Here is a 22,341-nt window from a genome sequence, read left to right as displayed (position 1 = left end):
AGATGTTATCAGTACACGTGGAAGTAACGGCTGGCACAGGACAGTTTACTTACATACAGCCGGAAAAAGAATATTTACTGTTAGATAGCTCTAAAAAGTTATATGCTAAGGTATCCTATGAGCATTTAGAATGTAAGGAAATAGATAAGAATAGGAAAATATGTAAACAGACGTTTGGCCTAATATCAATGTATGACCAAGAGGACTGTGAAGTTACTACAAGATTCACAGATCCCAACTAATTGTGTTAAGAAAATGATTTCCTTTGAACGAAGTTTATGGACTTGGTTAAGTACCAATTAATGGTTGTATATAGTACCTAAGGAGGAAGAAACTACGATTTTATGCAGTTCACATCCATCACAGGACGTAAAACTTCTTGGGAGAGGAATAATAACATTCAAAAAGAATTGTGAAGGATATGGGACACACATCCAATCAGACAAAGTGATTCAAAGCAATTATACTAGGAAAGATATTATACCTAACGTAGATATTAATTTAGATTGTTGTGAGGAAGCGAAAACGAAAATTAATGAGTCGGAAATAAGATTTGATTTACCTTTGAAGCACGTCACTTCCAATCTAGATGATTTAAGAGTCGCAGGTAAAAGATTGGACGAAATTAGTAAATTCATAGACAAGGAACAAATTGAATTAGAGAGAGAGAAAAGAGTCCAAACATATTCAATTACTACATATATCAGTATAAGTTTAATTATCATAGTCATTGTATTTCTGTGTTGTGTGAAGTGTAATTGTTGTAAATATTTATACAAGAAGTCGTTTGATGAGAAGGGAGGAGGGAGTTGTTGTCGCTTGATTTGTGTAAGAACAACTGTAGTTAATGCAACTGAAACATCTAGACTACCTGTAAGATCAGGAGACAGAGACGAAGAAATAGTAATTTATGAAAGGCATCCACGAGATGCAGACAACAGAGTATTTATAAAGAATAGATGATAGAACATAGCAAGTATTCATTTTCTTTCAGGGTAATATAAGGACAATTTTTTGTAATACTGTGATGTAAAATTGTTACTCTTTCAGAAAAAAAAGAACTGTAATAATTTGATGTATTAATGGCACTTTTAGTAGTGCTCATTAATGTACTTTTGGGGGGAGGTGTCAGGTCCCCAGAGGATTTAATTAACAAAATGACATAGCTATTCTTAGCAATGCATAATTTAAAGGTTCAGCCAGTATTTCTTACGCGGACACCGCGCAGTGAAACCCGGAGTTCTGCAGATACAGAAGGGAAAGTGTCATACAGTACAAATAGCCTGAGCTAGTAAACACGTCGAGGGTACGGACAGCGCGTCTCCCGGACCTTGGAGGGCGAGAAGGAACTTTCTGCCCCGGGACTCTGCCAGACATATCGAAACCATATAGGTCCACAGCGACAAAATGTCCGGGAAGACCGAAAAATAAGTTAGAGAAAGTGGATGCGAGGGCTGCGTCCGAGCAGGGCAGACCTTCAAAATGGGTATTTAAGTGCATCCACGAGCAACAAGAAGCAGAGTCATCGCAGAAGTTGAAGAGGGCACAAGCAGATGAGGCCCGGCACCATTGAGAAGGTAGCAACCGCTACTGATGAGTCTATAGGAACTGAAACTACGAGAAAACGGTGATGCTCTGGTGGAAGCAAGTACAACTGTCAGTTAAGTAGAAGTTTTGCATTGGAATAGTTTTGAACAGGGACAGTTTGTCTCTGCCTCAAGTAGCTTCTATAGTTAGTTGCAGCAGTAGAAGGAACAAGCCACTGGCTGGTGCTTGTCTCCTTTGGGATAGGACAAGGGTCCATTATTTAAACAAAGAGTGAATTCAAAGGTGGTAGTTCTTGTGAGTAGTCATTTTCGACATAGAGTGAGAAGTGGATATTCTGGCTGAATCTATAGAAGTGTACAGAGTAAGAGGAAGGGTCTGACACCTCACATGTTCTTTGTGATATTAGTTCAATAAATTGCGTTAAAGGAGAAATCTCACCTTACTGTTTTGACATTTCAGTGCTACCAATTCCCCCCTCATACCCGCTACCTATTGAAAGTATTGTCTAATGTATCTACACCTCCTACATGCCCTTAGACAGTCCAGGAGGTTCCACTCCCTCTCACCTCCGTAATAAAGGCTAGTTAAAGGGAACCACAAACCCATAATTGTCGTCAACATCCCGATTGCGCCACGCAGGCTCGCCCAACTCTGTATTGGTATCCGGGACCTGTGCTGGGACGCGACAGTTGTATGCGGCAGTCAAGTTCTTTGTACCAGTCTGAGACTTGAACTTGAATTTCTTTCTCTCGATTACAATGCAATGCTAATTATGCCTTGTGAGCATGCATGACAGGCAGACTCAAAGCATCAATTTGTCATGCCGCAACTCCTTTCTCTGGGTAGTGTAAAATAATCCATTCTTATTGAACAACAAGTTTACTGTTGCCTGTCTCTGTATATTTATTGCAACATGTTTGAAGGTTTAAACTTCCATCATCAGATAAATTTATGTGTCTTAATACGGCAGGTATGTGTTGTGTTATTCCACACTGAAATATTGCCCCCTTCCCCCCCCCCCCCCTCTCTCTCTCTCTCTCTCTCTCTCTCTCTCTCTCTCGCTCTTTCTCCACTAGACAGTATCACTGGTTAGTCCAAAGTCATAACAGAACACATACATTTCATATATTTAAACTGTCAAAACACATTGTGGTAATAAATAAACAGTGACTGGTAACAGTAAACTTTTTGTTTCATTCGATATCAATAAGTTGTAGTAAAACACAACCAAAAATGTTCGCATTTACATTTGAACCATTCTTATGATACTAAACTTATTTTCACAGTTCAACTAAGTATAATTTCCTATGAATGTGGTTGATGGGGAGGGAAATGTATGCAGGAAGTGGAAAGAATAACCTCTTAAGAAGAATGTTAAGAAACAGGAATTTATGAAACCATAACAGGTGCAGGCAAATGGAGAAATTGAGAGGAAGACAATATGACTTGGGAGAGAGAATTGTAATGTGTGCCAGTCGAGTAATAAATTCTAATGAAGTAACAACTTGGCAGTATATGTACGTGTGTGTTAGTTGAAGTGAGATGAATAACAGATTATCATATAATTGGAGGGATAAAAAATCTACTAACGAAGCTGCGGTGGGAGGAAACACAAACAAACGTTACAAAAATGCGTAAGCTTTCGGAGCCGGTGATTTCTTCTTCTGGCAGAAGGATTGAAGCGGAAAAGAAAGAGGACTGATGGGGTTTAGGAAATCAGGAGAGTTATGAAAAAGTCACGTCCGACAAGTCTCCCCTAACCCAGGGTCTTGTGACTTTTCTGTACCTCTCCCCATTTCCTAAATCTGATCAGTCCTTTCCTTTCACCCCTCTTCTTTCCCCTTCAGCCCTTCTGCCAGAACAAAGAGCCACTGGCTCCAAAAGCTTGAACATTTCGATAACTTTTACCTGTGTTTTCTGCTGCCACTGCTTGGTGAATAGATTTTTTTAACCATCCAATCATATGACATTTTCAGAAATTGGTTATTTTTAATTGATGGAGTATAACATGAGCTGAAGAAGGCAAAAGTGTATAATGTCCCAAAGCAAAAGTTAATCTCTCATATACAGTACATTGTGTAACATATGCTTTTGTTGGGGTTTCTTCTCACTTATTCAGATAAAGCAAAATTGTTGTTTGAATTTTTAATTGCTGACAGTGTCTTTCACATAAAAGAAAATTATTTTTGTGCGTATTTGTGTACTCCCTTCCTCCTTTTAGTGCCATGTCAAATAGAAAGGCTGCAGCATACTTGCAGTCAGGCCAAAGTCCAGTCACAGGCTTGCACCAGACAGACAGACTTGTGCACAGTAATGAAAATCTTAGGTAGAATACAGACATTGGCCTCATAAGAGTTTGCTATAGGAGGTTAGCCTTAAGTGTTTAAGTTATACCTTTCCTAAATGAATTCATGGGCACAATGATTTTCTTCATTCAAGTTAAGGTTTGCACGAACTGTACATATTTTCAGACCTGACAAAAAAGTCTGTCAACAGATTCATTAATTTTGTCAAATGTAGAGTAAATAATTTCCATCTTTGAGTTTCAGTGGTTTAAAGGTAACACCATTAAGATATGCTCTTAAACAGTGTGACCCATAAGCACTGCCTCTGTTAAAATTTGGAGGTTATGTTTTGTACAAGGAAATCTCTTGTTCAGAATATTACTTTAAGTGACTGCTACGCTCCTGCAAGGTGTACTGCAATACATTCTCTATAAAAAAAAATGAGTACTGAATCAGACTGACCTGCTCTGTAAGTATTAACAATGATCTCCTTCGACTAGGAAAAAAAACAATAAACAGTTTTGCAATAATTAACATCTTTTTGGTGTTTGATACAACATTGCACTAAATATACTTTATTTCACTCCTGATACTTCACTTTCCCACCAGCCAAAGCCAATTTGCAATCATTGATGTTGAGGACATATAGGTTTAGCAACTTGCACCAGAGTAAAAATGTTTACTTAAAATATACAGACCAAATCAGAGACAGGTTTCACTAAGACTTAACTTTCAGAGTGCTGAGCTTCACTCATTGACTCTGAATTGAATAAATTGTTAGAAGTTGATAGTGGACTCATACTTTATTAAAATTTGATGAAGTTGATGATTTAATTCCTTAGTTGAATGTCAAGATTCTCTCTATTAACTAGTACTTACAGTCTTGGAATGGACCATCATCAGATTCGAGAGTTTGCCGTAATTAGCTGGGCTGCACAATTTCAGATACTGCACATTCATAACCATTATATATGTGCCAGAATAATTATTGGTAGTTACATCACTTCTCTTGTATATTTATGTTGAATTTATGTAAAGCATGAAGACTAATGCTAGCCTATATAAAAATATACCACAGCAACCTTCAGTGCTTGGAAAAGGAGGCTGTTCACATGTCCATGCTATGTAGACAATTTACAGAGTGTTTGTGAGTAGTAACTTCATTCCCAGTGTTGCTTTTTAGTAGGCTCACTTCCTTCATATGTTACAGAGGAAAATGTTACTGTTTATGGAATAAGGGAACAAGGTCCAGGGTACTTCATATCATCATAAAGAGAAGTTCTTAACACTTTCTGTACCAGCAGTTCACACAAGTCAGCAAGAACACATTAAAATGGCAAGTCTTTGTCTTTTATTGGTACCAAACTCATTACTAGAGGATTAAATGGCACATTGTATCATGTGGTGCAAAGAAATCCTCAAACAGTGTGGAACTGATACATCTCACTATGTGAATACTGTTTTTACGAGCAACAAAACGGCTTTATTTTCAAAATGAGTCAACCTGAAGATTTTTTTGAACACTGCAGTGCTTTAGTCCTGTTGGCTGCTGTCTTCCTCTGGCCTTTGAACCAACTTAGCCAGTTACAGGGACACCTACAATTTAACATGGATTCCAAACTACTGTGCAACTCAACATTTTACACATCAGCAAACATTGCAAGAGGTGAAAAAAGTGACAAGTGACAGATAAAAATCCTAGGGTTGACCGGGTACCGAACCTGAGATCTTTGATTTGTACTCTGCCACTTCACCACTATATCACCAAACAAGCAACAGAACTTGGCTTTATTTTTGTAATTTTTAAGCAAGTCAAAAAACTAATCTGTTTTGAGGCTGCACCAGTCGCAGCCTGAAAGCCCCGACTGTAAAGACATTAATTTTCTTCACTATAAGATGTGTGTTAGTATGTACTGGCATTCAGATTTCAGCAGGCATCCATTCAGAAAAAGTATATAGAATAAAGCCTTACTCAAGACGCAGAGACACTTTAATATGTTTCAAGCCAAAACACTGATGAAGGATCTTTCATCACAGTATTGCTCGAAGACATAGACGAAATTTGTAGTGATTTTTCAGCAGCAATAAGCTTCAGAGTTATTGAGCAGCCACTCTCATATGACATTACCTTTCTTCCACAACTGAAGTTGAAGAACCTCTGCAGGCCTGAGGCAGTGAGCATGCCTAGTTTTCAGAAGGCGTGTGGGAAAATAAATTGTTTGAAGAGTAGTTTTTAAGGGTGAGGAGATGTGTTGAGTACAGTGGTGAGTGAAATTGAAACATGCTGCTCTAGATTAGTTAAGAAAGACAATTGGTGAAGGAGAATGCTTCAAAGGATTCATTTTCCCACAGAGGTATTGTTTGTCCTGTTATTACATGTATGTTTCGGGAGAATAGTGGTAGTTTCATAAAAAAACTGTGTACATTTGGAGTTACAGGTGATACAGGTTAAATACCATCAATTGTGACTGCAATAAAGTCTTTATTGTAAATTATCATTAGTAGTCAGTATAACAATATATTAGGTTGGTGCATAAGTATGTAGAGTTTTTGTTTTTCATGTGGGTATTCCAAATGCTTTGGGCTTACTTATCAATTGTCATTTTTATTTGTACTTCACTGTTGCTATTTGAGTTTGCATATTGTCACATTGTCATTTGGAGATGTGAACACTAGAAAATGGAGAAATCAGAATTGTTTGAGTTCAATAAAAGAGTGACAGCAGCAAAAGCAGCCAGAAGAATTTGTGCTGTATTTGGTGATAATGGCTTTGGACATGATAATGGCATTGGACAAAGCATAGAAAAAAAAAAAGAAAAAAAATGGTTTTCTCATTTTAAGGAAGATAATTTTGACATTAGTGAATCTCCACATTCAGAAAGCCCTTTGGGGATTAATGAAGATAGTTTAAACACATTAATCCAAATGATCCACATCATTGTACATGAGAAGTGGCAAATGTGATGAACTGTGGTCATTCCACCATTGTGCAAAATTTGCATGTACTAGGATAGATTCAAATATTGGGTGCGTGCATACCGCATCAGCGGGTGGCCATATATGCATCTCTGCTTGCTTGCCATCAATTGGCTTGTGAAAACTCCAGCCATTCCTATAATGTATTGCTACTGGTGACGAGAAATGGTATCTTAATGCTAGCATAAGGAAAAGAAAGGAATGGTTGAGCCGAAACAAAGCAACAACTCCCTGTACAATGACCTGTGCACATCCACAAAAGATAGTTATGCATCTGGTGGAACAGCGACAGTGTGCTGTACTATAAATGGTTTCACCAAGATGTGACTATGACTACTGGCCTGTATTGTCAACAGCTAAGATGTCTTGCAGAAGCAATCAAAGAACAATGCCAAAGAAGACCTTGTGAGTTGATGCTACTCCATGATAATGCGTGCCCACATTGTGCTAGAGTGACAAAAAACACTATACAGGAGTTGGGTTGGGAAATCTTCCTCCATTCACCTTATTCACCTGATCTTTCACCCTCAGATTTTCGCCTATTAAACAACCTTCTGGGGTTTCCTTTCTTGATGAAAATGCGCTCCGAACATGATTCGATGAGTTCTTCGCCTCAAAACTGTGTGATTTCTAATGTCACTGAATTGAAAAGTTGTCCTATGTCAGCCGACTGTTATAAATAGGCAAGGAAAATTGATGACTTGAAAGTCTCTGTGATGTATATCTGTTGTGTTCATTAAACTTACAGTAAAATGCTACAAACTTATGCACCAACCCAATAGTTTTTCTTACAATTTTGGGTTAGGGATCATGGACAGTTCTCATGCTTTACCTTGCATTTGTAAGCAGTATTAACTATTATCATTACTCACAGTTTTTGTTTGCTGCACCATTCTTTACGTTCTTCTACACTTATATGGTAGATTCAAGTACAAAGCACACTCTCTAATGCTAAATATATTCATGCAATTTGTTTTTATGTGCGGAATGAATTTCTTTTGTTTCGTTTTGCTGTAGCAAGTGTGTGTGTGTGTGTGTGTGTGTGTGTGTGTGTGTGTGTGTTTTTGTTTATGTGTTTTAGTTACTGAACTTTTTTCTGAACTTAGGATGTATAACACAGGATAGCTTGTTTTCAGTAAACTGTAAAGACTGGCTCTATTCAGTAATTTGATATCCAGAATTCTGCCTGATTTCTCCATTTTGCCATGATAATCAATCACTGGAACTGTGTGTACCTTAATTACTTGTTGTCAAACTTGTCAAGAGTTAACTGCATTTGAAGATGCTTCACTTAGTAATGAGCTTGATGAAGTTCAATTTCTTTAATAACTATGTCTGTTCTTTTAAGGTGCTAATGGGGAGTTACCCAATTGCTCAGCTCCGAGAACCATATTCAGCAATTCAGTTTCTTGGGGAGAGAATGGATTTACCACATTTACTACAAATTAAGCATCCTGAGGGAGATGAGGAGTGGTCTGCATTGGACATCTGTGATGGTAAGAATCTACTACGATATACCAGTGCTCCTGAAAACTATCCGTGGCACTCCTCGTATAAAAAAGAAAATATTGAATGGCTGATAGATGAGATGGATCTATACAACTTTTTAACAGCCATGAATTCCATTTTACATTCATAGTCCATGCTCTGTATTAATCTTTTGCAGCTACATTATTATTTATTTAATGTCATGAAATGTCATATCTTTTGGCAATTTCCTGTGTTATTACAGAATAAAATAACTAAAATGACAAGACCCAAACATGAAACAGTGCTGTGTTTGCATAATTTTTCTGTTTTTGTTATGTGAATGGCTGTAGTTAATTCATTCTACCAATGTAATTTGATGTAGATGAAAATTGTTTTCAGTAGTGTATTATTAAAGGTCTTAACAGATGTGACTGAATTACTCCTTGCTTACATTATGGTCTTATTTTTCATGTTTCAGGGTGGGCTCAGAAACGTGGTTTTTTCACAGCAAGGACATCACGCCTCGATTCATATCGAGCAGCAAATCATCTGTTACGTATGGCACTTGATGGAAAAATATGTCTTTGCATGCGGCCAGCAGGCTACAGCAACAATAAAGGTAAGGATTCTATAAATATTTGTAACAGTTGCATGATTTAGAGACATGTATTTCTAAACCAGTAGGTGTTGGGGAGAAAAAAGGATCAGTTATAAACTAAATGGGCATATCATATCCTATCCTATACATTATAAAGGTAATTTCCCCATTGTCTGAATCCCACTGACAACTAAAGTTAGTTCAGTATAACAAGAAAAAGAACTGGTTTGCTACTTGAGACAGTTCTTTGGAATATTCATTTGTAATCAGCAAAAATAATGATTCTGAACAATTTCACCTGTTATGAGTAAGGCACATAGTATTTTCCATATACAGTGGAACTTCAACTTTACATTCTCTGATTTTATGTTTTTCGCAATTCTACACCATAAATTCATGGCTCAAAAGATAGATGGTTTGCACCACGGTTGGTGGTGGAATTCAGGAAGTCTTTTAGGCAATTGTGGAGAGAGGAGATGTGAGAGAGGGAATACTGAGTAATCCTCGATCTGTATTGCCAGCACAAGTTGCAACATTTAACTTCACTGCAGAACTATGATACAATTACTGCTAGGTTGCAGTGATAATGGTAAAACAAGACAGTTGATGCATAGTGTTCGGACCGAACCAATACATGAAGAAGGGGTCCAACCACCACCTTTTTTTGTGCCAATTATAACTAAGTCTCATCTTTTTACATGTATATCCGATGTACTATATTCAGCAACAACAGCAATTGTCAACATTTTAAATTCAAACGCTGAGTCTCAAAGAATATGCTTAATCATGATCGAGGAAACATCGCCCATTTCTGATTAGTGAAGTGTTATTGGCTGGCGACTTGTTAAGTCACCCAATAGCCAGTGCAGTCACTACACCACACTAACACAAGTAAAATGAGCTACTGAATACGTGTAGAGTGGGAGTTACCTGTTGTTGTGATTGCAGGTGGGGGTGAAAGCATTTTGTAAAGTTCTGAAAATGTACTTTTCATGCAGATGATGTGCTATGACAGAGATGTGACATGGAAACAGAACGAGGGTTTTGCAATAGCTCATTTTAAAGACTTTCATTTTCAAATCTGACATGATACAGTCGCAGCAACTATGTACACCACTTATGTATGTACTTTACACCACACACTGTAGATCACAAAGATAGGCAGCAGTGATAGATAGCATGAAGTGAAACTGTAGCACATGAGCATTCTTTAAAATTTACATTTCACACGGTGTAGAGAATTCACTGAGCCCACTTCTAATAAGCTTGTGACATGAATTGGGGAAGTAAACTCATTTTTGCATGTGTCTGTTTCTCTCAAAAAGCCTAAAATAACATTTTAACGGTGGTGAGCATATGAAGTGCAGCTCATATTAAACAATAATAGCAATGGTGACAAAGAGTGTCATTAAACTGATGTCCACATTTATGCTTATGGTTTAACACAACTTGGCTGTTGTGATGTTTTTGGTTTAATTCACCATCCAGTGTTGCTCATACATTTCATCCCCTGTTACAAATGGTACAAGACATTTTCTATTGAATTAAGATTGGGTGATTTAATGGGGTAGTCAAGATGAGATATGCTGGCTAAGTGTTTGTCAAATCAGGATTGTATGTGTGCAGCCCTTTGAACATGGCTGTTGACTTACTGGAAGACAGTAGGGTACACAGCATACTCATCATGAAGATACAGAAGAAAGGGCTACATTTGGGCACCTACAGTGTTGAAATAATCATCCTGGCTCATGTTCACAGTAACCTCAATGAGTGGGCCTATACCTGGGTCAGAATAACAAAGTAATCTACAGCATGAAAGGAGCAGATGTTATCATTTTGCCATTACACCAAAGCGCCATATGGCTCCAGTACAGCAGCAGCTGTGCAGTTCTATTTAAAGTATTTATGCTTCCCCTGTTATCCTGTAGTACTGAGTTCATTTTGTAACATCTTAATAGTCTTAGCACTTTTCGAAGAAATTTCACATGATGTCGCAGATCACAATTGTTATATGCAGTTGTGACTGCAGATCAATATGACAGCTGTGCACAGAACAGAAGGTGTGACCAAACTTGTACTCTGATTGGTTATTGCTATGGTAGTGTCTTGTAAGTAATGAACCATCTTATCACTTTTTTTAAATTCTGATCCAGGTAGGCCTATAAGATATGATATGTAAATGTCCCCAAAATGCCACACAACAACCTCCAGCTTGAACTACACCCTCCACACACCACAGAATAAATAACTCATTGGGTTATTCATGCCTCTGAAACTTGTGTAGTTTGAAAATAGGCAAAATCTCGACTTGTGAGACTACACACTATCTGCCTCCAGTCAGTTACTTTCCAGTTTGTACATCGTCCACCCAGTGAAGACATACAGCTGTATTTGCCACAGTGAGCAGTGGCCTTATGCCAATTACCTGACTGCATATGACCATTACATGCAGTTCCTCTGTAATGTTCCTTTGAAAACTTGTTGAGGTGTACCTGCATTCACTGACAGCAGCAATTCATGTTTGAAAATGATAGTAAGTGATGAGGCATAACAGCTAGGATCTTTTTATGACTACTGTTACTGTGTTACATGTCTGTGAGTGATATATCTTTCCTTGTCGAGCAGTCTGCATTGATACATCAACAAATGGAGCAGCTTCAGTCAATATGTTGTCATTAGGATGTCAAACACAGTAGCTTCTTTTTGCCATTCTGTCACATCTCCATGTCAACCCGTCTTATTGTGCTGATTCCATATAACTGACTGTCACATAAAAACTACTTCACTGTCATGAGTTACTTTAGAAGTGGAGGGTTGCATTAACTCCTTGTATCAGTTTTACACTATTTACAGCAGACATTCCAAAGCCATTGATTTTTATGAAATATTGTGGAATTTGTCACTGTAACTGGTAGTTATTGAATGTTGAAACATGCATTTGGCCTCCTTTTTTCCTCGAAACCAAGGTTCATGCATAATCTTAAAGTGTCATTTTATTTCCCGGGTAACAAACTACGATGCAATGTTGAAAAACAGTGCCAAAATCGGAAAAAATGCCAAAATTAGCAAAAAATAACAGAAACAGTGAAAAAAAACTCTGAATTTGCCGAAGAAGTAACACCATATTTGACAAAAAATATAATCGAATCTGGTAAGAAACTAACACTGTATTCAGCAAAAAAGTACTGATTTAGGCAAAAAATAGCACTGCATTTGGCAAAAGAATTGCACCAGATTTGCCATGAAATGCAGCGAACAATAATAACAAATTTGGCAATTGGAATGAAATAATATTGAAATTGACCAAAAAATATTAAAAGTGTAAAAAATGAATTAGGCAACAAAGTAGCACTGAATTTAGGCATAAAATAAAACAATTCTTTCCTCTCCCTAGAAATAACCAATAACATCTGTTAAGATTGTGTTACAAAATGGTACTTTGCTTTTGTACAGTTTCATGTATGGCCCTTGATGTCCTGTCACTAATTCAGTGAAATTTAGGTAGGCTAACTTTGCTGTCTCTTTGCAGTGTCTGATATTGTCACTCTGTCTGAAAGTAATATTGCAGACACTCTTCATCATCTTATTACTCTGTAAATATTGACTGCTAAGTCGGAATGTACGGTAGCCTTGCGGGAACTATATTAAGCTGGCTGCAGATACAATGTTACCATGATTGGCAGCACTCTCTTTTTTGGCTGTCCACACTTTTGGCGGACATTTGTGACACACAGAAAAACGTGATGCAGAAGCAGAAAGAGGTCCAGGTATGTGAGTGTCATCTGGAGGCTGCTGCATGGAACTGAGAGGTACCAAATGAAAGGTTGCGGTTGCACCTGTGTGGTGGTGGCCTCTAAATGTATTTGTTGTGTGCCTCTTGCTTGCTACACAACACATTCATTGGTTTCCATAATTCAACAGTGTCATCATCCTCTGAATTTCCCCAGACTGTTTGCCGAACATTATGTCCCCACTTTTAACAACACAGTAATTTTCTTGAAATAATTAAGTAACAGTGTTGGATCTTCATCTACACATTTTACATCTACATCTACATACATACTCCGCAATCCACCATATGGTGCGTGGCGGAGGGTACGTTGTACCACAACTAGCATCTTCTCTCCCTGTTCCAATCCCAAACAGAACGAGGGAAAAATGACTGCCTATATGCCTCTGTACGAACCCTACTCTCTCTTATCTTATCTTTGTGGTCTTTCTGCGAAATGTAAGTTGGCAGCAGTAAAATTGTACTGCAGTCAGCCTCAAATGCTGGTTCTCTAAATTTCCTCAGTAGCGATTCACGAAAAGAACGCCTCCTTTCCTCTAGAGACTCCCACCCGAGTTCCTGAAGTATTTCCGTAACACTCGCGTGATGATCAAACCTACCAGTAACAAGTCTAGCAGCCCGCCTCTGAATTGCTTCTATGTTCTCCCTCAATCCGACCTGATAGGGATCCCAAATGCTCGAGCAGTACTCAAGAATAGGTCGTATTAGTGTTTTATAGGCGGTCTCCTTTACAGATGAACCACATCTTCCTAAACTTCTACCAATGAACTGAAGACGACTATCCGCTTTCCCCACAACTGCCATTACATGCTTGTCCTACTTTATATTGCTCTGCTATGTTACGCCCAAATATTTAATCGACGTGACTGTGTCAAGCACTACACTACTAATGGAGTATTCAAACATTACGTGACTGTGACTGTGTCAAGCGCTACACTACTAATGGAGTATTCAAACATTACAGGTTTCTTTTTCCTATTCATCTGCATTAATTTACATTTACCTATATTTAGAGTTAGCTGCCATTCTTTACACCAATCATAAATCCTGTCCAAGTCATCTTGTATCTTCCTGTTGTTGTTGTTGTTGTTGTTGTGGTCTTCAGTCCAGAGACTGGTTTGACGCAGCTCTTCATGCTACTCTATCCTGTGCAAGCTTCTTCATCTCCCAGTACCTACTGCAAACTACATCCTTCTGAATCTGTTTATTGTATTCATCTCTTGGTTTCCCTCTATGATTTTTACCCTCCACACTGCCTTCCAGTACTAAATTGGTGATCCCTTGGTGCCGCAGAATATGTCCTACCAACCAATTCCTTCTTCTAGTCAAGTTGTGCCACAAATTTCTCTTCTCCCCAATTCTATTCAATACCGCCTCATTAGTTATGTGATCTACCCATCTAATCTTCATCATTCTTCTGTAGCACCACATTTCAAAAGCTTCTATTCTCTTCTTGTCAAAACTATTTATCGTCCATGTTTCACTTCCTGCACTTAAATATATACTCAATGTTAACAAATTTCTCTTCTTCAGAAACGCTTTCCTTGCCATTGCCAGTCTACATTTTATATCCTCTCTACTTCGACCATCATCAGTTATTTTGCTCCCCAAATAGTAAAACTCATTTACTACTTTAAGCATCTGATTTCCTAATCTTAATTCCCGCAGCATCACCTAATTTTATTAGACTACATTCCATTAATCCTCATTTTGTTTTTTTTTTATGTTCATCTTATATCCTCCTTTCAAGACACTGTCCATTCCGTTCAGCTGCTCATCCAGGTCCTTTGCTGTCTCTGACAGAATTACAATGTCATCGGCAAACCTCAAAGTTTTTATTTCATCTCCATGGATTTTAATACCTACTCCAAATTTTTCTTTTGTTTCCTTTACTACTTGCTCAATATACAGATTGAATAACATCGGGGATAGGCTACAACACTGTCTCACTCCCTTCCCAACCAGTGCTTCCCTTTCGTGCCCCTTGAATCTTATAACTGCCATCTGATTTCTGTACAATTTGTAAATAGCCTTTCGCTCCCTGTATTTTACCCCTGCCACCTTTAGAATTTGAAAGAGAGTATTCCAGATAACATTGTCAAAAGCTTTCTCTAAGTCTATAAATGCTAGAAACATCTATTTTCTAATATAAGTCGTATGGTAAGTATTGCCTCACGTGTTCCAAACTGATCTTCCCCGAGGTCAGCTTCTACCAGTTTTTCCATTCGTCTGTAAAGAATTCATGTTAGTATTTTGCAGCTGTGGCTTATTAAACTAATTGTTTGGTAATTTTCACATCTGTCAACACTTGCTTTCTTTGGGATTGGAATTATTATATTTCTTGAAGTCTGAAGGTATTTCGCCTGTCTCATACATCTTGTGAGGACTGGCGCTCCCAAGGCTGTCAGTAGTTCTAATGGAATATAGTCTACTCCCGGGGCCTTGTTTCGACTTAAGTCTTACAGTGCTCTGTCACGCTCTTCACGCAGTATCATATCTCCTATTTCATCTTCATATACATTCTCTTCCATTTCTATAATATTGTCCTCAAGAACATAGCTTTTGTATAGACCCTCTATATACTCCTTCCACCCTTCTTTGCTTAGAATTGGGTTTCCATCTGAGCTCTTGATATTCATACAAGTGGTTCTCTTTTCTCCAAAGGTCTCTTTAATTTCCCTGTAGGCAGTATCTATCTTACCCCTAGTGATATGTGCCTTTACATCCTTACATTTGTCCTCTAGCCATCCCTGCTTAGCCATTTTGCAATTCCTGTCAATCTCATTTTTGAGACGTTTGTATTCCTTTTTGCTTGCTTCATTTACTGCATTATTATGCAAATATTAAGGAAACAATAGCTTGTCAGGATATTAATACTGAAGAATTTTCCTAGAAGCTCATACATGTGTAATACATCATAAATTTTCTTGCACTCACATACCCTGTTGGTTGATATGCTAAAACTGGGAGAAAAGTAGATGCTAGACAACAAAGGTGAACACACCCAATGAAGAAAAAGAAAAAAAAAGCTACACAAGTCATGTTGACCCAACATGTGTGTTAATGGGTGATCTCCATCCTCTCATAGCTGCAGAACAGTGTCAGTCTTCTTTCCTGTTCTCTAATATTTATGAAGTTCTCAACTGTAGGCCCTAGCAGATAATATCTGGTAATTCCCTTGTTTTGTTTCAGTTGCTGTTAGCCTGGCCTTAGTTTTCTACAATTGGTTGATAGTATTTTAACCTATTTTTATGCATGTTAAGCTGCTATTCATCTGTAACACTGTGTTTTGTTCTATTTCTGATAGTAAGTAATGTCATTTCTAAAGTAACAAATAACTTTTCTTTCTTTTAGAGCTATGGGAAAACCATGAGTATGTTGAAACTGTGCACTGGGTTCAGGCAAAAGGACAAGAGAAGAACACAGAGCTGAAGGATGGAACTGAGTCATCTGATGAAGAAAGTGATACATCTGAGAAGCAGATTAGTCATGAAAATACAGGAGAAAAAAGTGAGGGTGATTCAGAGGAGGAAGATGATGATGAAGAAGAAGAGTCTGTTGGTGCAGTTGGATATAGCAACAAATTTATGGGCCTCGACACAAGTGATTAATAAAACTTTGAATACTGTACTTATTGTTATAAGTGAGAGCTGTGAAGTTCATGATAATATAAATTTAAGATTATGAGTATCCATATGTTAAAAATGTACAATTAAATATTGATTGTTCTTCTAAAAGTTGCTGTCATTCAGCATTATATTACGTACAACAACACCCACAAGGGAACGGTCCAGTCTGACATGTCAAAACCTGCCCCAGAATTTTTTTATATAGGAAGAATACACCAAAAGTAACACAAGGCCAAGATTTTAGCTGCTACTACACATTGCAAATATTTCTTAAAAATGTTGAAAATTGCCAAATTTTTTAGCTCACCAGGTATCTGGAGAAATATATGCCCCTGCCATGGATATAGCAGACTGCTCATGTGCAACACAGCAGGCACATATCCTTAAGCAGGTATTACACAACGATCTGCCACAAAGGGTGCTGGTCTAGCGCTACAGCCGTCTAACGGTAGAATGGGTGAAACTACGAAAATTAGCAGACACGTTAGTAGTTATTTTCAGTTTTTGTGTTGGGGATTTTCCGTGTTTTTTTTTTTTTTCAATAAGTAGGTTTTCATAAATGCGGATTATTTTTTTTTATCCCAGGAGACTAATACTAGCTGTTTGTGAAAGCATTTTTTTCTTTTAATTACTTTGCGTTATAGAAATGAAATTGTGGAAAGAGGTGTTAAGCGTCTTAATTCTGGCATACAGCGAGGAAAGGTGTCCATACGACCCATTGTATCATAATATGGTACGTTGGCAATCGTTCAATTGTTTCTTTCTGAGTAATATGCGTATAATGTTACATGGTGATTTTTCACCCGCCAGGGTAGCCAAGAGCGCTAACGCGCTGCTTCCTGGACTCTGGTAGGTGCGCCAGCCCTGGATCGAATCTGCCCAGCAGATTAACGATGAGGGCCGGTGTGCCTGCCAGCCTGGATGTGGTTTTTAGGAGGTTTTCCACATCCCCCTAGGTGAATGCCAGGCTGGTCCCCATGTTCCACGTCAGTTACATGCGTCGCAGACATTTGATACACGTTCACACTATTTCACGATTTACACTAGATACAGACAATTGGGGTACACTGATTCTGTCCTGGGGGAAGGGGGGGTGGGGAGGTTACGGGGTAGTGGCAGGAAGGGCATCCGGCCACACCTAAAAACTAACCTTGCCAACTCCATTGTAACCATGTGATCGCTGTGGAACTAAGGCGTAAGCGATAGATAGTTACATGGTGATTTTAGATTTGTATCATAATGCCTTAGCTTACGAATGTTCATGTTTGATTTGATTGCATCTCTTGCTTTATTTCAGCATGCCAGAAAAGAGAAACTGGCAGTGATAGTGAGGAAGTCCGTGCAGTTTCGCCCAGTGCGACAGATGATGACTGAAAAACTCTCAGTAGCACATTGCATTTTCCAAACTTGGAAAAATAACACAAGTGCACCTTTAAGTACTGGTCCTTGAAAGTTTTGCAAATTGCAGTGCATACACCCACAACAACTTTTGAAATGGTGGGCTGTGCTATTCTGTGGCTAAAAGCCACACTCTTAAATGATTTCCCACTCACCTGGAAATATAATGTTACAACCAGCCTGCAACATAACAGGGCATGTACTGGTATTTTATCAGTGATCTAGGCTGGTATGATCATAAAACATATAAACATATGATTTAATTCTTACTTTCAAGAAGGTGAGAGCCTCCCTCGTGACACTGTCACTCTTGCTAATTCCATCTTCTATTATAGACAGCAGCTTCTAGAAACAGGCCATGTCCACCCTCACGAAGTTCCGAAATTCTTGCGGATCATCGGGCCTTGGTTCTTTATGATCCCCTGCCTTTGTTCCTTCTTTTCAGCCAGGTTCGAACTCAACAACATCTGGCTTTCCGTTTTCATTGTTGTTCTGCCCTAATCCAAAGATTTACTGTCACTGCCAGGGCAATATCTCCAAAAACAAGTGGGTCGTCCATGTGTAAAATGTAAATTTAGATATACATGTACCTGTGTAACCAAGTATTGTAATATAAAACTAGCTGTTGAGTCTGTAATTAAGAACAATAATAACCTACATAATAGATTACAATTACTTAATAAATAATGATAAAAAACAATTTCTTTTAAATAGGAACCTGTAGCTTACATAAATAATTTGAACGAATGACGTTCCAGTATGTCATATGGTCCCCCCTTGTGTTTTGCACGGTAGAACAAACGACTTTGCAAGAGATCAGCTGCTTCTATTTGCATTTCGCGCGTTATTACCTTCTACTGTGCATGAGTGCCGGGTATATCCCACGTGGATGCTGTAATAAGTCTATGTGAACCAGCCTGTAGTTACAGATATGCATGTTTGAGGTGCTGGTGCATAGGTGTACAGTTTACGCACATGATGTGATAGGGGCTCTAGTTGATGGCACGTTGGTAAACAGATAACATGGCAGCCATAACTTGTGAAGCGAATTTCAGTTTCCATAGGTAATTCCTCTGACACAATTGTTCACAGTTACTATTTGCTTGAATTTGCAACACTTATTTAATACCCATAATAATTAGCAGTGGTTGCTAACAGCATCAGTCTTTGCACAAGTTGCAGAGTTTCGCAGAATGTGGAATCCAACCCTGCAAAGATGAAATATGAAGAATGGTGTAGAATTGAAATCACTGGCCTCATCTGAAGTAGTTTATCATTTTGAGCGAAAAAAAGACAAGAGTTACCTGCAGTTGCTGAATGCTATGACATATTCATAGTCAACAACACCAATGATTACTGTTTCTGCTGCTTTGTCTCTGTCTTCAGAAACATCAGGGCAAAAAGACTGTTTACTTGCAAAAATCTCGGAGCTGACATAGCAAAATTTGGAAAAATTGGAGAAAATAATTTCTAATACTATGTCCGAAAAGTCTTCGTATCAGTTGCAGAAATTAATTCATTGTTTGTGTTGGATTCTTGGCCTGGACATAATGACACCTCTGTTTAGGATGACAACAAAGAGACTTAATATAATAATATAATTTCCGATAGCTCTTTGTCATTCCAGGTTTATTAGTGGAAGAGTTGTTAAACTTGAGATATTTCTCACTGTCTATTTCTATCACCACACTTTATGAATTTGATCAAATATGCCTGCTATGCAGCAAGTCAGGTACAGATTTAGAAATGGCTGCTTTTTATCAAGTTTTCACTGACATTAATAAATGGTTTAAAGCTAATTCACTGTCATTAAACTTTGAAAAGACTCACTAGAGGCAGCTCAGAATCTGTAAGAGATTTCATTCCAACATTTGCATAACATATGAAGACAAGCAGATTGAAGAGATTGACAGTGTTAAATTGCTGTCATTACAACTCAATAATAAATTCAGTTGGGGGGGGGGGGGGTGCCTAAACGAGTCTGTATTTGCAGTGAAATGACGTCAGGTGTAGGAGATATAAATATAAAAAAAAACTTCCATACTCTGCTTACTTTCATTATATTATGTCAAACGGTATCATATTCTGGGGTAACTCGTCAAACAGAGCAAAATATTTTAATGTGCAAATTCAAGAACATCATACAGAAACCTGTTCAAGGAACTTCGTGTTCTAACCACTGCTTCTCAGTATATTTATTCCTTCATGAAATGTGTTGTAAGTACATATCTCTATCTCCAACCAATAGCTCAATACATAATATCAATATTAGGAATAAGAACAATCTACACAAAGACCTAAAATCACTTACCTTGGTCCAGAAAGGTGTCCAATATTCAGGAATACACATTTTCAATAAATTGCCAGCAACCATAAAAAAAACTTTGTTTCTGGTAAAGCACAGTCTAAACAGAGTTTGAAGACTTTCTGATAGGCAACTCCTTCTACTCTATAACCCTTACGTGGGTGCATTTTTTGTAGGAACTCAGTGACGATAATTTTATTTTTGTGATTTAGGACCAAACAGCCAACGGCTTTGCTGCAGTGGTAATACTGGTTCTCGTCAGATGACAAGTTAAGCACTGTCAGGCTGGGCTAGCACTTGAATGGGTGACCGGTCTGCCACGCACTGTTGGCAAGCAGGGTGCACTCAGCCCTTGTGAGGCAAACTGAGGAGCTACATGATTGAGAAGTAGCGGCTCCAGTTTTGTAAACTGACATTTAGCTGGGAGAGCAGTGTGCTGACCACATGCCCGTCTCGGCATCCAGTATCCGGGCAGAGTTTAGTTAAGTTTTAGGACCAAAAACTATGGCGATACCTGTATCACTGTGGCAACTTTGTGATGTATTAAAACTGGTGGTAGATGGAGTTCCCACTTCACTTTTGTGTACTGTTATGTGTTGCCATTACAAGTAAAAAAATGAACAGTGTTTTCTGTTTTTGTTTTGTTTTCTTGTACTTTATTTAAAAAATTTTTGTTACTGATATTAAATTTTTCATATCATAATGTGAAAACAATCCTTGAAACTTTATGACACAATAAAGATATGAACTGATACATGTCACAATAATGTATATTGCAGAAGTGAAGCAGTGTGTTCTGACAACATTAGTGATCCCAAGACAGCAGTTTTCATACACTGGTGCAATGTACTACCACAAGATATCAGGCATAGACAGAGGTCATAAAACGTATTGCCAAAATCTTTGGGGTACACCTCGAAGTTGGTGGTAAGTGTGCTTCCAAAGCCTCTTCCAGAAACTACATTGATGGTAACTATGCTTCCCAATAACACACAAAACATCATTGTTTGGTGGGATATATATTCCCACAGTCCTGAAGGCTGTATTTCACATCAAACAGAAACTACAGCTGGTGCAGCAGACTGTCACTAGATGCCAGGAGCGTACAGAAGTGATAACATATATTTCCTTAAATGCTGTGAAGAAGTACGTTTAGTGGGAAATATATCCCCCACAGCCTGCGAAAGGGGTAGCAGGGACTGATAGACCAGCTTAAGTAAAAATGTGTTAGATTTCAGTTTTGATAACACTTGGCCACAACGGTCGAGATTAGGTATTTTGTGTATGATAAACTTATAAAAAGTGCATAACTGTGTTTCATTTTGACATTGTTAATTCTGTAAATAATAGCAGGTCCAGTTTATTGTAATGTTTTCACCTATTTTGACTCTCCTGACAAATGATCAGGCTAGTTAATATTGTATTCAGATGTTTTATGTTATAGTTTCTGACTTGTTCCACACTTGCAAGAGTCGTCTCATTTTTGGGTCTACAGAACGAATCGAATATAATCTAATCTCATCTAACTGTCTTACTCCATTCCAGTTCTGTATAAATAAAACTAGTAATTATTATTAAGTGCCTGACAACATAAATTTTTTGTCAGGTATGCCTGGTGTAAGGAAAATATTTGTTTTCATCATCCAATAGATGCTTTGCATTTTTTTTTTTTTTTTATGATTACAGGGAATACACAAGGAATGGTGCTAAAGGAATTATTATGAAATAGTTGTGAAATCCTGATTGACAGAAGTCATTTGTAATGTAATGTCATACACTGGTGTAAGAAATACATCTACAACAATTTATTTGCCAATATCAAGGGAATAGGTGTCAAAAAACTAACAATCGGAGACATGTGCAGTATGGTTTAAATTTGCATATTTGCACTTTGGACTTCACGCTATGTGGCGGTACGTTCTCATGTCACTGCTGCATCTGCTTATTTGCTGATCTCATGCTAGGCAGGAAGGGCTGTACAAACCGCCATTAGAAACAGTTTTTCATGTAGCAAAAAGAGGAGCTTAAACTTTTTTGAATATGTGCAGTGCCCTTAGCAGCTAAAATTATGACAGTGCATTTATTTTGGTGTATTCTTTCTGTGCAAAAAATTTCATAGTAGGTTTCAACACATTGGGTTGGACCATTCCCTTGTCATTCAGGTAGAACCTTTAGCACGGTTTATGTGTAATATTAAAAGGAACTATAGCTACTGCCCCAGAAATGATGAATATTTTTGATGAATAATGGTAGAAATACATTATAGTTAATAAAATGAAACTGCTGAGGATGGAGAGATAGCTGCATTATAGGGTTAGGAGGAAAATATAAGGTTGTGGCCA

The 22,341-nt window shown here is 38.0% G+C and overlaps 1 protein-coding gene across 1 annotated transcript in view; it reads left to right on the top strand.

The window, feature by feature from the left end:
- LOC126197171 (guanine nucleotide-binding protein-like 1) overlaps positions 1–16,394 on the top strand; it is a 60,105-nt gene extending 43,711 nt beyond the window's left edge. The window contains exons 10-12 of the mRNA XM_049934620.1: positions 8,158–8,305; positions 8,758–8,898; positions 16,022–16,394. Of these exons, the coding sequence (XP_049790577.1) occupies positions 8,158–8,305; positions 8,758–8,898; positions 16,022–16,278 (546 nt within the window). The 3' untranslated portion in view covers positions 16,279–16,394. The remainder of the gene's footprint in view (positions 1–8,157; positions 8,306–8,757; positions 8,899–16,021) is intronic.
- Positions 16,395–22,341: the final 5,947 nt, after the last annotated feature.

This window comes from Schistocerca nitens, chromosome 1 (genome assembly GCF_023898315.1).
Source record: "Schistocerca nitens isolate TAMUIC-IGC-003100 chromosome 1, iqSchNite1.1, whole genome shotgun sequence".
Lineage (NCBI taxonomy): Eukaryota > Metazoa > Arthropoda > Insecta > Orthoptera > Acrididae > Schistocerca > Schistocerca nitens.
The sequence above is the reverse complement of the archived record's forward strand: the minus strand, read 5'-3'. Positions and strand labels throughout refer to the sequence as shown.